The sequence below is a fragment of the Quercus lobata genome, chromosome 3 (genome assembly GCF_001633185.2).
Source record: "Quercus lobata isolate SW786 chromosome 3, ValleyOak3.0 Primary Assembly, whole genome shotgun sequence".
In the NCBI taxonomy this organism is placed as follows: domain Eukaryota; kingdom Viridiplantae; phylum Streptophyta; class Magnoliopsida; order Fagales; family Fagaceae; genus Quercus; species Quercus lobata.
The window spans coordinates 44,627,602-44,645,430 of record NC_044906.1 but is presented as its reverse complement, the minus strand read 5'-3'; the positions used below and the strand labels follow the sequence as shown (position 1 = coordinate 44,645,430).

Here is a 17,829-nt window from a genome sequence, read left to right as displayed (position 1 = left end):
TAATACAATTTGCAGTCTAGGGATTCCATCAACCCTCAACAATATCAATTTTATTTGATTTGAAGGACAAGCCATCTCTTGCAACTAGGTTTTTACAGCTCTAAAAACAAAGGGTTCAGTAATCATATTACAAACAGAAAACTTGGAAGATATCATGCATCTTTGTAAGAAATTTTGATGGATGGTGCGATACGGGAAGGGATGCAGGTGGAGGAGGTGGGTCTTCTTTCTTTTCTTTATTCCTTCTCCTCAGCTGGAAAAATTGCTGCATTGCATCTGCACACTCAGATGCCAACACCCCTCGGCGAATTGTCATTTTTGGGTGGAATGGGTGGACAGGAGCAACTGGCTTATCTGGCAATTCCGTGCCATTTCCACCTTCTTCATCCCGAAAAAGCCTGCAAAAAACTAGTTATATGTCAGAACTTTCTTCCTTATAGCTCCTGGTCCATCAAAATTATGCTCTTTGTCCATCAACTCTATATTCTATATAATATTGTCATGTTAACTAGTAAAGTAACCAGTTGTATGGCTTCCATTCTATTCTGGTTCCCGCAGCCCATTCTAGCAAGAACATTTAGCTCTAGTCTCAAGCAACAAGAAGCAGCTATCCATATATTACCAGCCTCATTTGCAATATGTTTCAAAGCATTCTACCCATCGAAGCTCAACCCTTTCTCTCTTATTTCCAAAGGCAAAGCCGAAAGAAAGAAAGAAAGGAATTAAAAAAAATATATTTACATGAATGATGTGCATAAGGTATTGCTTATGTGAAATGCCTTCTGTGCCTACCAATATAAAAGTTATAATAAAACATGACTAAACATCCTTATTGAAGATATGGCAAGTTTATCCAAGTTATAAATACAATTGTTTAGTGATTACAGATTAGCCAGAAGAAGTGAGGATCCAGGTCATACTCAGTTTTAATATGATACTGTGCATTCCAGTTGTGAACCAAATGAGCAGGATAGAAGAAAATGTTCTCTGCTTTTTATTTTTTGGGGGGGGGGGGAGGGGATGGGGAGCGGGCAGAGAAAAATTGATCAAACAAAGAAAACATCAAGAAACAAAAAACTGAAACAAGTGCTGTGCATATGCTGTTGTCTATACAACTCAAATAAAGATATAAGCAATTCTTTGATTTCTTTTCTTGTAATCTGCAGCACAACACCCACCCCCCCCCCCCCCCCAAAAAACCCCAAAAAGGAAAAAAAAAATATATATATATATATATATATATCAGTTATTGACCTATCATTTTTGAATGGTGGTGTAATGTCTTTTCATTTGGTCTTCATATCCTGGGAAAATCCTTGGCTTCTTTAATTCATTTGCTATATTGAGAACCGCGCAGAGTGACTAGCCTCTGATTTGAAACTAGAGGACTATTAGGTATAACAAACAAAATGTTTGATGGAGTGTAAAGGATTTGAATGTAGAGTATATAAGTCTTGTAATTCATAGGTGTTGTAGCATAAGCATAAGGGAAACTATTTGTGAAGAACTGCTTTACTTCAATTTATCATGCTACTATCTTTTATCCACGCCCTTTCTATGAAATCAGAAACTCTGAGTTGATTCAGAATTCAGTGGTCCAGATAAACTGACTGGAGAAAAGTCATTTGATTCAAACCATTAGAAGTTTCCATTAGAATTTTTATTACATGAGATTACAAAATCCATAGGCTGACTGGTTTTAAACATCATTAAAACAAGGGGAGAAAAAAGCAGGAACAGCACATAAATTCCATACCTAATCCAGCTGCCATCAGCTCCAAGAAGTTTATTGGGAGCTCCCCATACGAGAGTGTTGATTCTTGCTTGGAGTATTGCACCAGCACACATGGGACATGGTTCAAGCGTTACATAGAGTGTTGTCCCCTGACAGTGGAAAACATTAATTACCTGAAGCTAGGTGTCATAAAATAGATATTAAGTGTTTTAAACTAAGTATGAGCTAAGCGTTATAACTAAAACTAACTAATTGATTTCAAGTGTTATAGAGAGACTCAATTCTACACAAGCCCCTGTATGGTTTATATCACCGTGGAATGGTGGATTTCGACAGTTGAGTAACCAAAGTATTAGAGACTGAACAGTATAATGACCAATATAAATTTCTTTTTCATTTTTATTTGGTGGTGTTGGGAAACAAGCATAGTCATCATGATATTAATTTACAGCCACACTCCACTTCATAATGCAGGATGGTATCTGAATTCGCATTATTATGGGCATACTTTTCAATTCAAGGTTACTAGATAACCTATGGAATGAACTTTGGTATTGAACATGATCATCCTTAAAACTTTAGAATGGAGTAATCACAAACAAATATGGAATCATTGTTGACAGTTAACAACTTATTGATACAGTTATTAAGAAGACACAATCACTTATTATGACTCTTTTCTTTTTCTTCTTTCATTTTTTTTTATTTTTAAAAAATAAGACTACCAATCATGTTTACTAATAACCAATTGTCATAAGCTTAAAATCAGTTCTCACCAATACTTCAAGCAATTAGTGATGTCCAATTTCTTACATTCACATTCTATATATTTACCATTCAGAAAATTTCAGATGTGAGTTTAATGCAAAAATCTATACTTTATTTTCTTTGTTATCATTAGTTTTTTTTCATTTTTTATTTTATTAATGCAAGTATGAAGAAAGTGTAATGCAAATTTCCTAGGAATTGTATGGTTTCGCACAGCTAGGAACACCATTTTATTCATATTGCTCTGCAGTATCAAGAAGTTAAATATGCCATTCAAATTTTTCAGTGAGCAAGTAGCCACTTATTCCAAGTGCTTGGTTCTATCCACAAGAGAGCTGGATAAGGCATATATGGTAATCAGTCATTTGGTATCAGTTAAAACTCAATAAAGATGATGCTGAAACGCACCATTGTTGCAAACTGCAATGGTTTAAATCTTCAGTAAATTAGCATCTCATTTTATACAAATTAAGATGAGATTTAACATTTTAGATGACAAAATTTAAAAGTAGATTTAATGTAAGGGATATCAAGTTTTATTGTTATTGGGTGAACCTCTGATTGTTTTTTGTGACCGAAGGTTCAGTAAATGATGAAACATTTATTATATAACATTAGTTCTTTCTTGCATCTTTCATAATTATCAAAAATTTAAAAGTAGATTCTAAACATAGGAAATTACTGAAAGCCTCCAAGTCCGAAGCAAGTTTGAAGCCTCCCGTATGCACATCATTTCTGCATGGGCAGTGGAGTCCCGTAACTCTTCTACTCTGAAATACATATCTCCATATAAATACCCCCACATAAAAAAGGCAACCAACCAAACAATATATTTCAGAAACTCATAAAACTTACAAGTTGCATCCACGAGCAATAATTTTCCCATGCTGCACAAGCACAGCCCCAACTGGCACCTCCCAAGAATCAGCAGCCTTCTTGGCTTCCAACAGTGCCTCCTTCATAAAGATTTCATCAATTCTCCGCTGCTCACTTTCTAGTTTATATGCTTCTTCCCATTCATCAAATCTATCTCTTGGGACTTGCTTGTTCCGATGAAGCTTCCTTTGTTGCAATTCCCCATCCTTTCCCTCGGTATCTGAGATTTCAGACAATCTCACACTAACAGGTTCCGCTACCTGCTCCATTGAGCCATATTCAGATGCAGCCGTTTCACTGGTCTTTGAAATTTCATCTACAATGGCAGATCTTCTTATGCCCCCAGTAGGTGATGGTATTAGTGGTCCTGCTACTTCCATGCCAGAAGGGGCACCATGAAAACCCTTTGCATCTTCATTAACATTTTCCTCTCCAGAAGCTAAGGAAAATCCTTTTGACGCTGACCCACTTTCTGATGTACCTAAAGAAGATGATGTATCTCCTTCAAGATAACTTATTTTATCCTTTGATCTCATTGTGTCACAAGCTTCTCCTTGACTTTGAAGAGAAGTTTTACCACGCAGTTGCTGATCAGAAGACATTACTTCTGCAGGCATGCTTCTTTTTTCCTTCTGTGCATTCTCTTGATCATTTTCTTCATGCTCACGGCCAGAAAACAATGTCTCACTACTAGCGGACTTGTTTGACAAACTCCTTCTACCTGACCTTGTGACAGAATGCGGGGACTCAGAATGTGATACCCACCTTAGTCGAAAAACATCTGCAATGATACCCCACAAGGACCTGCCAGATCTCTTCATAATGGCATTCCCAGTTGTTGTAGTGTCCTCTGATCCTTCTGTCTGGGGGGTTTTCTGAATAGACGAGTCTGTTACATCCCATATTTCATCAGAAGGACCCTTTGTTCCGGAACCCCCAGATGGATGCCTTGACTTACACTCTCTCAACTGAGAGTCTCCAGAACCAAATTGACTTGAACTCTTTTGCCTGTACTTCTCGCCAGATACCAACTTCATCTCAGAATCTTTCTTCTCCTTCTGGATTTCTGAAGTCAAAACTTCTTGCCTTACATTCTCTAGAAACTCACCAACATAATGCGTGGATGATTTCTCTAAACGATCAGCTGAACCCAGAGCATCCCCATAACACTCACTGCTTCCATCTCTGCCATATGGTTCGTGGTGCAAAGCTAAAATTCTGCCTCCAGAACGTGTATAATGATCACTAGAGCCTCTTTCTGAAGATTCCCCTGAAGCCTCTTGGGTTTCATTCCCACCAGTCACCTCAACATGCAGTGAACCTCTAGATATCAATTGAGATGGTGGAGGCATTACCATTGCCTGTGAGCTTCTATTATCTGCCTCCTCCACATCAATATGTTGTACTTGACCCTGGGAAACCAAATTCACTGACGCTTGGAAATTAGAGGCCTCTTCTGAGGTTTCTTCATGAAAAGCCAATGGTTTAGTGGGTCTTTGAGCCTCTTTTATTGATACAATTTGCAAGACCGTTTCATCAGTTTGATTATATCTTTCTCTTGTTTCCCCAACTGGTATTGCAAGTGAGGTCAAATTACTGTTTTGATTAATTCTCCTTTCAGAAGTTCTTCGATCTGTAACAGTTTCTACATCACTGGCATGAACCACTGACATGACACTGACATCTTCATATCCTTTTCTGGATTGAATTCTCTGAGGAGCTTTTTGATCTATTTTGGGACATAACTGTTTTGCTTCTGGACTTGATATGGAAATCAAGTCTGATTTTTTTTTCTTATTGTTCAATCTAGTTTCCTGCCGCATAATGGAGGCCTTGCCAATATTACTGTCATGGAATTCTGACATTTCAGTGACACGCTGGGATTTTCTTCCTGAGTCAATCTGTTCACTGATCCATTCACCAGTTTGGCAGGGCTGCTCCATCTGCTGAGCTGAACTCAATACCAAAGTTGTATTTTCTTCCTGTTTTTTCATTCTAGTATCAGATTCCCTCTGCAAATCAGAAGTCCTTCCAGTATTTACAACTTGCATTTCTGACATTTCAGTGACTTGATGGGAGTTTTTTTTTAGCTTGTCGTTTCCAGTGATAAGGCCTACTGTTTTGTAATGTTCATCTCTGGTTTCATGTACCAAATTTGCAGCTATCACTATGTTCCCTTCCCTAACACTGGATCTTTTTTGTAAGGAAGTTGTCTCAATATCACTGGCAGGGAACTCACGTAGTTCTGTAAGTTCCTGGTATTTTCTTCCAGATTTCGATACTCCAATGACTTGATTCCCTATTTGACCATATTGCTTTTTTGTTCCTTTATCCAAATTCATTGCCGATTTTGAATTCTCTTCTTCCTCCTTGATTTGGCTATGGGAACTAGATGACTTTCCATAATCACTTTCATGGGAGCTTGACGCTTGCACATTCATTTGAGAGGATTCTTTCCTAGACTGTGTTTCTTCGACCATTATTTCAGTAAGCTTTTTCTCTGACTTCTTCCTCCAATCCCACTCAACTCCATTCCTCACTGCAGCATTTCTTTGTTCTGAGATTCCCCCCTGTCCCTCTGCATCATCCTTTTGCCTCTTGTACTCTGCTTCCATGTTCCTCTCAGATCTATCCTTATCACTCTTTCCTGAGTCCGTATACCCACTTGACAACTTTTCCACAAATTGCCCCTGATTTTCCTGAACTTCCATATCACTCTCATAATCCCCAGAAGATAAAACTGAGTAATAAGATGAACAACTAGAACCCCCTTTTCTTCCTTTACGATTGTCACTCCTTAAAAACGTTTCCCTTTCCTCATTCTGACAACAATCCTCGTCCCTCAACTCAAGTATGACTGGCTCTAAGTTATGCCTTGAATAACTCTCTTGTGAAGCTGACTCGACATTTTTTTTCTTCCCTCTATAACTTTCATTACCATAGCTCCCTCTCTTCTCCTCCTCCACTCTCCTAGATGAAGTCACATTTCTATCTCCACCACTAATACTCCCTCCCTTATCCACCACCATTCTCTTAGAAGATGAAGTCACATTTTTCTCTCCACCACAATTTCTCCCTCCTTTATCCACAATCACTCTCTTAGATAAAGTCACCTTTCTCCCTCTAACATCAAAGTTCCCTCCCTGCTCAATATCCACTCTCTTAGATGAACTCAATTTTCTCTCTCCACCACCGAAACTCCCTCTCTTGTTCACTTCCACACTCTCAAAAGAAAACCCACTTCTCACTCTACCACCAAAACATTCCTCACTCACTTGCTCACTCAACAAGCTCAAAACTGCTTCTGCATCATCGAAACAATCTGAATTTTCACTCTCCTCTGAAGCCATACAAGTACATCTCTCATTTCTTCTCCTTCTTCTTCTACGCCTATTACTCACACTAGTCTCCTTGAGAGAGCAAGAAACCTCATAACAACCCCGGTCCAAATGCTGGACTGGAAGCCTGTTATAGTAGCGGTTTCCACTTCCCAAGATCAGCCTTCTAGAAGCTGAGCATTGAAGCAGGGTGGACTGCCTCAACCCACATAAAAATGTAGGGCTTGTGGGCACCCTATGACTGTGAGTCGAAAATGTACAGCAAGAACAACAAGCACAAGCACAACAAGATGATGATGATGATGATATTTGAAATGGGGTTCTATCAAATCTTTCATTGAAGAAGTAGGAGTAGTCATTAAAGGAAAAGGAAAGAGGGCCTTTGCTTCTAAGTGAATATATATAGGTGTTGTGCATATCTATATAGCTAATATTATCTATAATAAAAGGGACAGGGAGAGAGAGAGGGCAGCTTACCTTGATGTGAGAAGTGGGTTATGGAGGGTTTGGAAGGTTGATGGAGCTGAACTTGAGAGTGAAACCATGTGGGTCTCTGTCTCTGTCTCTACTGTTGTAGATCTTCTTAAATGTCGAAGAAAATGAAATTATTCAAGTCCAATTGAATTGAGGGATAGCTGATAGCTCGCTACAGGTCGAGCGGCTCATGAGAATCGGTTCGGTTGGGTTGATTCGCTCGGTGCCTAAACTCGGCTTTTCCATGTGAGTTGGCAAACATTTTTTTTTTTAAGAATATTGATCCATTCATTTAGCTATTTTACATTATTTTTATAAACCATTGATGCGGTAAATTCTTACTGTTTCTTATTTAGACCTATCATCAACATTACATTTTTACTTACTAATAACCACCCACCACATCAACTACTTAGTAAATAGTTTGTAACTTTAATATTTTCCATTTTGAACCTACTAATAATAATTTGCTACCTCAATATTTTGTGAAATTTTTTGTAAAATTTCTAGTAGCTCTAAACTCCTTGTTTCTATTTTAGTAACTTCGATCTCGCTTTTTTATTCCCTCAAAACTCATCTTACATCATTCCTATTTAAATTTGGGATAAATCTAGATTCACAATTTTTTTTTTCACAAAATTGTTCACAATGGTTGAGGTGACAAGTTGTAAATGATAGTAAAATAGTATAATTATGGATTCATATGAAAATTAATAACAATTTGACAACTCAACACTTGTAAAATTTGTATGAAGTATAGCTATTAAATTTGGATAATTGTTATTTCAGTATTTGAACTTTCAATATATATATATAAATATATATATATATAAATAAGTGAAAAGTTTGACTTTTTGTTGACCGCTCCTTATTGCGCCACGTATCTATATAAATTCATCTCACGTATACATTTAAAATCACCAAATAGTTGTCTTTTTCATTTTGCCCGTTAAGTTTCAATATCTACTTACCGTTTTACATAAGATGTATATATTAAAACAAAAAGCTGTCATTGAGAAGAAAAGCATTGGTAAGGTATAGAGAAGAGAATGAGAAATTTGAGAATAAAAGCATATGTAAGGCGTTTAAAGAAATTGTCCAGTATTATTGTTGCTAATGTTTGTGTGGCTTGATTCTTGGATCTTTTCACTATTTAACAAAATAAAACTAACTTACAAAAAAAATCAACTGCCCACAGGTTTCTTGTAATTCTAAAAAAATTGAAAGAGAAGAAGTTAAGAATAAGTTATCAAATGAATATGAACCACTATTTATATCCAAAAAAATATGATCCTTCAATAGGCACATTTTCAATCAATAGGCACATTTTCAGTCAATAGGTACCTTTTTATTCAATAGGCACCTGTTTGGTCAATAGGCACTTTTTTGTTTAATGGGCACCTTTTGGTATATCCAATTTAAAAATTATAATCTTTCAAAAGGTACCCTTTAGTATATATATTACAACCTATCTTGTATATACCTATATATACAACCCAAACTAAACTAGAAAAACAACATTTGTCTCTTATTCATTCCCACAAAAAACTAATAAATAAATAATATTTTTTTCTTCTATCTAACTAATAAAACTTTGTGCTATTTCTTTTAATATCATTTTTTATATTTCATGAATTTTTTCTTGCTACTCCAACTCAAAAATAATGGTTTTTTTCTCCCCTAAAACTCATCCAGTAACTTTTCCCGTGTATCGCACAGGTTAGCGTCTAATATATATATAAAGTCAAAGTTAAGAGAAAATTCAATTAGATTATAAAATTGAGCTTTAATTTTGTGCTACATGTCCCATCTAATTTTTTTAATTTTTTTGTCAAGTGAGTTAATTTAGTACAAAATATGAGAAGTCCAATATAAATGAGCAATAAAGCCCTACAGCAAATGCACCCCACCAAAGGCCCTGGTCTGGACAATATGTTTGAAATTTTCTTCAGAAATATTGGGATGTTGTTGGAAACGATGTCACCTGCATGGTTCTAAATGTTTTAAACTCTGTAGATACTGTATTTTGTCTACCCTCAATTTGCGTGCCAAACCCCGAAAATTCCAAAACTGTCAATTTTTCAGCAGGGGACCATGGGAACATCTAGATTGACATGGTACATCCGTTTAGGCATTGGAGCACCCAAAATACCATTTTAGGTCAAAATGACCAAAATGCCCCTCGTCAACCCGAGGTTGATCGAAAGTCAAAGATTGGTTAGATTCATCCCAAAATAACATTTTCATATTTATACATCAAACCTAAGCTACTTGGAGATTTTTTTCAATTTTGACGAAGTTTGACTCGAGGTTAACTCCTTGGGCACCAAACTCGAAAATTCCAAAAATGTCAATTTTTCACCAAGGGACCATGGGAACATTTAGATTGACATGGTACATCCGTTTGGGCATCAGAGCACCCAAAGTGCCATTCTAGAAATTTCCAGGGATATCAAGATCAACTTAATTGGAGTTTGAAAAGGCCTTCAAATATGTGATCAAAGTTAGGTAGGAAAAAGATGAAATTGTTGATATCAACGTACCCGACCCGGTGCACATAAAGTGGCCATTGGCCTCGAAAAGTGTGCCAAACATCTATTTATACCCCTAAACCCCCTAGATTATATATATATATATATATATATATATATTTATATAATTTTTTTTTCAAAAAAAAAAGGATTTTGGGAATCTTGGAGCACTATTCTAGGCAAATTTTCTCTCTTTTCCTCTCTAAATTCTCTCTCAAACAGATCCAAAAACTTTTGATTTCTCTCTTTTCTCAACAATTAAGAGGTAGTGTTCTTGCACTCTTTTTCCTCTCCTTAGTTTTAGGACCTTGGATTTGAGGTTTTAAGGGTGTAGATGTAACTTTTTAGCTACTATCTACACCCCTTGCTTTTATCTTGCTTTATAATATGCTTTATTGCTTTCCATGGTATATCTCTTGCTTTATTTTGCTTCCTAGCATGTCTCCTTGCTTTCTAACATACTTTATTGCTTTGATAATGTTGGCCTAGCCTTCTTGGGCTAGGATATGCCCAAATACCATGTTTACACTTAGATCTATATGCTTAGGTGCTTTTTGACATGTTTATACTTAGATCTACATGTTGATATGCTTTTTGACATGTTTATGCTTAGATTTATATGTTCATGTGCTTTTTGTCATGCTTATGCTTAGATATATATGTTCATTTGCTCCTTGCCATGCTTATGCTTAGATCTACATGTTGGTTGCTATGCCTTGTGCTTTTATAGCCTTTTATCTCTTGTTATGCCTTTTTCTTATGTTTTGGGCCTTAGGTAGGGTGTAGATCTAGATCTTGTGGTCTAGGCCTACATCCATATGCCTAGGCCTACATCAAAGGGTTTGGATCATTTCCTTTATGCATGTGTTTGCTTGCTTACTTCTTTGCTTTAGATCCATGTTTGTTTGGCTAGATCTAGGTTCTTGTTGTTCTTTGTTCCCTCCATGGGCTTGTGCTTATTGGTCTTTGGGGTCACTTGCTCGTGTGGTTGCATCCGTCCTTCTTGTGGCTTATTTGGATGTAACCGCTTGTAAGAACACATCTTCGTGATGTCGGTTTACTTGATGCATACCCTTTCTCTGCTCTGTGCGATGTTATGCTTGCCTTGCTTGCTTGGTACCCCCGTTTGGCTCTCTTTGTTTCTTTGCATCTTTGCACACTTGCCTAGATGTTCATGCATGAGTCCTTGTGTGTGCTTGTGTCATCAAGCCTAGTTCCTACGATCTCATGTGGGTTCACACCCGTTCTTGATACAAGAGACCCCAAGTCCCTTTAGGAATCTTGCTTGATAGCGTGTATGTCGTCCATGCTCCAATCTCATGGAACTATGAACACCTGATCCAAACCTACATTTGTCCACCTAGGACACCCCATTTTGTTTGATAACATGCATATTTGCCCCCATTTGGCTCTCTTTGATAGTTTTTCCTTTTGCATGCTTTCTTTCTAATTGTTTCTTTGCTTGTCTGCTGGCTTGTTTCCTTTGTCATTACATGTACACACTTGGAGTGAGGGTGTGACTTCCTAGGGGCAAGGATGCAAGCAAGAAGACGCAAGGCCAAAAAAGGGCAATGTTTAGTAGATTAGGAGGCCTAGCCTCCCCGAGTAGTTTTCTCTCTTTCTCTTAGCCTTTTCTCTAGAACCATGCATTAGGGTTTCCTTTCCTTGTATCTTTTATCTTTCCTGCGCTTTCCTTGGGCTGCGTTCCTTAGGTATGGCAATGTCTAATTTATATTTCCTGTACCTTGTTGGGCCATGCCCTTGGAACGTTGGCAATGTTTGCTTTACTTTTCCGCTCTGTGTGATAGTATTGTGCATGATGTATGTATACTTATTTATGCTTGTATGTGGGTGATCATGCACTTTGTATGATGGACTCTCATGGCTAAGAGAGCGGCCCTCTCTAGTCATGAGTGCTCTTGACCTTGTAGTATGGGTATGCGCTCAAAGCAATTGTTGTAGGTGCATATTCATGTTATATTGTGTGTGTGATCATCATCGCGGTGTGATTGTCTCAATCCATGTCACTTGAGTGACATTGGTTTCCCTGTGTATGCGACACACATCAATATGCCTGATGCTTTAAGGGGCTCTGGCCCGTCCTAGAATGAGCATGTTGGCATGCGTCGTATACACAGGCATGAAACCCTGCCAGTGAGCCATAGTGCACCAAATGCAAAATTCTACCAAATTTTCGCCGTGAGAATAGTATTTTGTGTGCTATAATGCACTTAAGGCAAAGCGCTATTGGATTTCCGCCACAAAAATAAGATGAAATGCTACCGGATTTTCGTCATGGGAATTTGGCAACAATTCCAAACATACTAGGGAAGCATCGATCAAGACCACACCCTTTTCGAAATCAAACCTCAAAGCCCAATTCTGTTAGAGCCCCGAAAGCTAATGCCAATAACTTGTTTTTAATTGCCAATGTCCAAAAGTTAAGATTTTACCAAAACAAAAGATTGTCTATGAACAGGCAGTGTTGTGGGGTGCCAGCGCTGTGGGGTACCTAACACCTTCCTCACACTTAACCAGACTTCCGAACTCAAGAATCAAGATTTTTTATCCATCCATATTAGATTAGGAAAAATGACCTTCTTTCTTAACCTTGGATTGGAAATAAAATCAAATAGAATCAGTGACCAATCACACCTTAGAAAAAACCCAATGATTGGTGGCAACTTCACTTACCTTTGGTAACTCGATTAAAATTGACTCATTTCCAGTTACACACCAGAGGTCTACCTTTTTTCACAACACTTGACTTCCCAGGCCCACATACACACCTATGTGTGCATGCCTTTCAGGGGCATGCACAAGCGTCGCCGCGATGGGTGGTCGATCCCCGTGAGGCATCGACAGACTTAAACATGTCCATTACTAATATTAATATAATCAATAAAAACCTTGTCCCAAAAACTAACAATCCCTTTAGAATGACGGGGATCAGACCCATAAGCTTGAGAAATGTAGTGTATAAGCTTATTTATAAAATTTTAGCCAACCAACTCAAGGCTATCCTACCCCAAATTGAAAGTTCAAATATGTGTATAAACACCCTTGAATGTTTAGACCCCCAAATTACAACTTAACCAATTCAAGCATTATGTCAAACAACTAGTGTGCGGAAATTTAACATAAGCTATAATATGGAATTGGAAAAACTATCTAAGCCAAATTAAAAACACAACCCACAGCAGTTAATAAAAGGCAAAGCTAAAAGGGAAGGAAGATGCAAACACAAAGACAACACGCGATGTGTTATCGAAGAGGAAACCGAAGCCCTCAGCGTAAAACCTCTCCGCCGCCCTCCAAGCGGTAAACAATCCACTAGAAAATATAGTTGGGATACATGGACAGCAATAGACCCTCCAAGCCTAATCTACCCAGTACACCTAAGCCCTCTAAACTTCTTACTTCAACGAGGTTGCGCCGAACCTTTTTCTTTTCTAACTTCCCGGATTCCGCTACTAGACCGTAGCATCAACCAATGAAGATTGGTTTCTTCCTAACTGCTTCCCAGAAATCCAAACAGCTCTCTCACAGTGATGAAAATGGTGAGAACAAGGTTTGGTAAAATGCCTCTCAAGGATTTGACAATGGAGAGGAAGAGAGTTGAGGAATTTGAAGAGACTCTAATGTATAGATTGTTGGTGAATCAATCTTGTTTTTCTTTAGGGTTTCTCTCTCAAAATTCTCTCTGGAAGCTCTCTTACATTTGTGGGTAAAGGGGGTATTTATACTGGAGTGAGAGAGGAATGTGAAACGTCAGGTTTTACAAAACAGGGGTGACTCGTGGCTTGACCTCGCGACTTGACTAAGTTACGAGATCCAGTCGCGAGATAATCGTATGGCCAGTTGTCCTGTTTTGTCCTGTAGTGCTCCAGTTAGCATGACTGTTCACCTTCCGGCATGCTTGGCACGTGTGCTGCGTTTGGCGGCTTGCAGCCGCGAGTCACCCGCGAGGCCAAGTCGCGAGTCTCTGTTTTCTTGCACACTCTTGAGCAAACTTCACTCTATCTCACTCACTACCCTTACAACAAACCCATCTAAATACAGGGTTACTAAATGCTGAAATACAAGCAAATTTGGCACGGAATAAAACCAATTAGATGGTTGAATAAATTCAACCTTACACAAATTATTCCTTAAAATCAAAGTTTTTTCCTTTATGAATGGCTAATTATGAATAATGTATTTGTGGCTTTTGAATTGATGCAATACCTAGACCACAAAAGGGATGTAAAAGATAGTTTTATGGCGGTTAAGCTCGACATGAGCGTTGAAACTAAAAAAAAAATGTGCCATAAAAAGTGTTATAGGTACATACACCTACACAATGTGGACTAAATAATATGATGAGACCAAAAAGTATTTAATATATATATATATATATATATATATATATGTATAAAAAAAAAGGGCGTCCACGTGAGGCTAAAAAGCCACCTAACCTGCCATTACCTATAAGAAAGTATTGAAAAGAGAAAAATAAGGAGCTAAAGGAAAGCTAGTCTGCCATTATCCAAAAAAAAAGGGATAAGGGCTGAAAAGGAGGCCACGGCAGGAACAAAAATTGAATTAAAAAAAAATCACGTGAACTGCCTAGTACCTATGAAAAGAAAATTCTAGAAACAAAACAAACCAAAAGGCTGAAAAGTGAGTGATGGCATGAGCACGTAAAAAAGACAATGGTCCATGAAATTGCCCATTAACCGGTCAGTTGAGGAACAAAAAAGGAGGGAACAGTTTCTCAAACTTCTCTATAAATAAAAAGCCTTCAGCAAGCAAAAAAGGGAGGAGAAGAGAAAAAAAAAAGAAGGCTGATACAAAAAAGAAAAAAGAAAAAAGAAAGCAAGTACACACACACGGCAAAGACATAGAGAGAAGAAAAAAAGAGAGGCACAGACAGAGAGAGCAATATCAAGCAGAGGTTCGTTTATGGGATTTTACATCAGTCCCTTTCTTCTCTAAATCTCTTTCTCCATCTTTCTCAAATTTGAATTTTTGTTTGGTAATGCAAATAGGATCGGGTTTCATGGGGAGTTCCTAACTCTATACATGAAGCTTTAAATATGAGTCCTTGACTCATAACTCCTATTTGTACATTACCAAATAAAAATTCTCTCACTACCAAAATCTTTCTATCACTACCAAAATCTTTCTCTCAACCTTCTTCAAATAATTTTTGTTTGGGAAAACAAATAGGGTTGGGTTTCATAAGGAGTTCCTAACTCCATACATGAAGCTTTATACAAGAGTTCTTGACTCTTAAATCCTATTTGAAAATTGCCAAATAAAATTTCTCTCAATTTGTGGTGTAATGTCTTTTCTCTTAATTAGAGTCCTTGACTCTACCCCAAAATTGGAGTCCTTGACTCTACCATTTTAATGGAGTTCTTGATTCCACCATCAAATTAATGGAGGCATTAACTCTACCAAATTAATTGTGACTAATTCTTTGGGATTATTAATTCTTTAAACAAGATTAGAGTTAATAATTCTTAAAATAAAATGACCATAAAAAATTGATTTAAGGAAATTTTTTAATTCCCAATGTTCATAAAAAAATAATAATTGCTTCAAAGGAGTTTTCTTTCCATTAATTAAATTTGGAACTTTAACTTCTCAAAAAGAGAATCCTTGATTCAATTTCCATAAAAAACATGGTCATTGACTTATCCTTGAGATTAAAACCAATTATTTCGCCCAAATACAAAATTATGCCAATACTTAATTAAAAGCCAAGTATTGACTTAAAGATCCATAATTTAAAATGGAACAAAACCATATTTGAAACTTTAAATCTAAAATCTCAAAATTAAGAACTACGAAGTGGCTTGATCCCCGCCAAGGGTAAGTAGGCAACCTAAATAAATTATTAGGTGCAGCCACAAATAAATAAAGACATATGTCCCCTTGAACATAAAAGTAATTAAACTTATGTACAAAGATAACATGGTTGGAATCAAAGGGTCTTCCCTTGAAACAAGGGATTGTAATTAAGAGATACATTATCTTGAATGGGTACAACTCACATCAATAAAACCCATATGCCAAAAGACCTATGGGTGAAATTATGTTTGATGAATTTGACAATGTTTGTTAAACATAATTTGACGACGTTTGTTAAACATAAGTTGACAACATTCGTTAAACATAAATTAACAATTATTGTTAAACATTGGTTAACAATTTTCATCAACAATGAGTAAAGCATATGATCGAATGAAATGAGGTTTTATTGAAAAGATTGTGGAGTGTAAGAGATTTCATGAAAAATGGATAAGTCTGATCATGCATTGTATTTCCACTATCTCTTATTTTGTGATTGTCAATAGAGTAGCTTATGGTTGTATCTATCCTACTAGGGGCCTTTGCCAAGGCGATCCTTTGTCTTCTTACTTATTTGTCTTATATGCAGATGGTTTCTCCTCCCTCATCAATGATGCTACCGTAAACCAGTTGCTCAATGGAATTTTCCATTTGCAAAGGATGCCTTATATAGTTGGTCATCTTTTCTTCTCAGATGACAACCTATTATTCTGTAATGCTACTAGTCAGGAATGTCAAAAGCTTATTGAAATCCTAGAGTTGCTGCCTCAGGGTCAGAAGATTAATACTAACAAGTCCTCTATTTTCTTTAGTAACAACACCTCTCACGAGAAGAGAAGTGAGATGGACATTCTAGGGCCAATGCAAGACTCTCAACAAAGCAAATATTTGGGGCTTCCCTTTATCATTGGCAATTCTAAGACTGAATTTTTTTTTGAAGTATAAGAAACGGTGGGGAAGAAATTGGCAAGTTGGAAGGAAAAATTGATGTCTATTGGAAGGAGAGAGATTCTCATAAAAGTAACGGCTCAAGTGATTCTAACGTATACTTTAAGCTAGTTCTAGCTCCCTAAAGGGCTCCATGAAGAGATTGAAGGGATGATGAGGAAATTTTGGCAAGGCCATGGGTAGAAAGAAACAAAGATCATATGGGTAAGTTGGAAAAAATGTGTAAATTGAAATTATGGGGTGGTATGGGATTTTGCAATCTTCAAGCTTTTAGCCTCGTTGTATTAGCAAAGTAAGGGTGGAAACTCTTGTCTAACCCAAACTCTTTGTTAGCTTGAATCCATAGGTACTATCCCTATGAGGATGTTCTTAAATCAAAACTTGGTCATAATCTCTCTTATGCCTAGAGAAGTATTTTTACAGGACTGGAGGTTATCTAGAAAGGTACCCGATGGAGAGTTAGTAATGGAAGGTAATTCCTTCCCTCCCCTTGCGTTCTTTTAATGATTTCCCAACGATCGCTACTCTAATTGATGAAGAGACTAGAAAGTGGAAAATTGATGTGATAAGATCTTTTTTTTTTTCCCCTTTGAAGTGGATACAATTCTCAGTATTCCTCTAAGCTATAACTTGCCAAAAGATAAACTTATTTTGGGTAGGCAATAGAAGAAGGGAATTTACAATATAAAATGCTTACTATATTACAATCAATGTAGTGGATTCATTTGAGGAATGGGAAAGGTCTTCTGAGGATATTAGAACTCTTTCAAGGGTTTGTATAAATGTTTTGCCAACTATGCTAAATTAAACTTGAGTAAAAAAGGAGTAGACAATTGTGGAAATTTCCCTCTTTGTGGGCAAGAAGCAGAAGCCACCATACACTCACTTCTTAGGATATGACATAGCAATGGAGGTTTGAATTGCTAGAAGGAGTGCCCAATCATAGTCATAACTAAACCCTTAGATTTCTCTGATATAACTATGAGCTTTTTAATAGAATGAACATCTAGAGCCTTGACAACTTGGTCCATATGGTATAACCAGACTCAAATGGTGCATGAATCTATTTTCTAGTCCCTTAGCCAAATTTGGGGTTTTGCCTCAAGACTAATTCTTGATTTTAAAAAGGCCTCTAATTATTTTCTTCAAGGGCCAATAGCTTGTGAGCTAAGCTAGAAAAGGCCTCCTACTGGTGTCTTCAAGGTCAATGTTGATGGAGCAACCTCGATTGATGGAAGGAACTCTAGTGTGGGTGTGATTATAAGAGATTCTAATGGAAATAGCATTGCTGCTTTGTGCAAGTCTCGCTCTGGCCACTACA

General features: G+C 37.2%; 1 protein-coding gene and 1 non-coding gene across 3 annotated transcripts; one reads left to right on the top strand and one right to left on the bottom strand.

Moving 5' to 3' along the window:
* Positions 1–7,439, bottom strand: LOC115981891 (tRNA(adenine(34)) deaminase, chloroplastic). 2 transcript variants are annotated; one of them, XM_031104318.1, is made up of 4 exons: positions 3,359–7,439; positions 3,186–3,273; positions 1,757–1,884; positions 1–398 (listed from the first exon to the last, which is right to left on the bottom strand). In XM_031104318.1, the coding sequence occupies exons 1-4, from the start codon at positions 7,132–7,134 to the stop codon at positions 128–130; spliced, it is 4,263 nt and encodes a 1,420-aa protein (XP_030960178.1). In that variant the 5' UTR covers positions 7,135–7,439; the 3' UTR covers positions 1–127. The 2 variants fall into 2 exon arrangements, with proteins under 2 accessions (XP_030960178.1, XP_030960179.1); XM_031104319.1 differs by having other exon boundaries at positions 290–408.
* Positions 3,006–3,106, top strand: LOC115983045. The gene has a single exon (XR_004089850.1). It is a non-coding gene; the product is annotated as a small nucleolar RNA snoR74 (small nucleolar RNA).
* Positions 7,440–17,829: the final 10,390 nt, after the last annotated feature.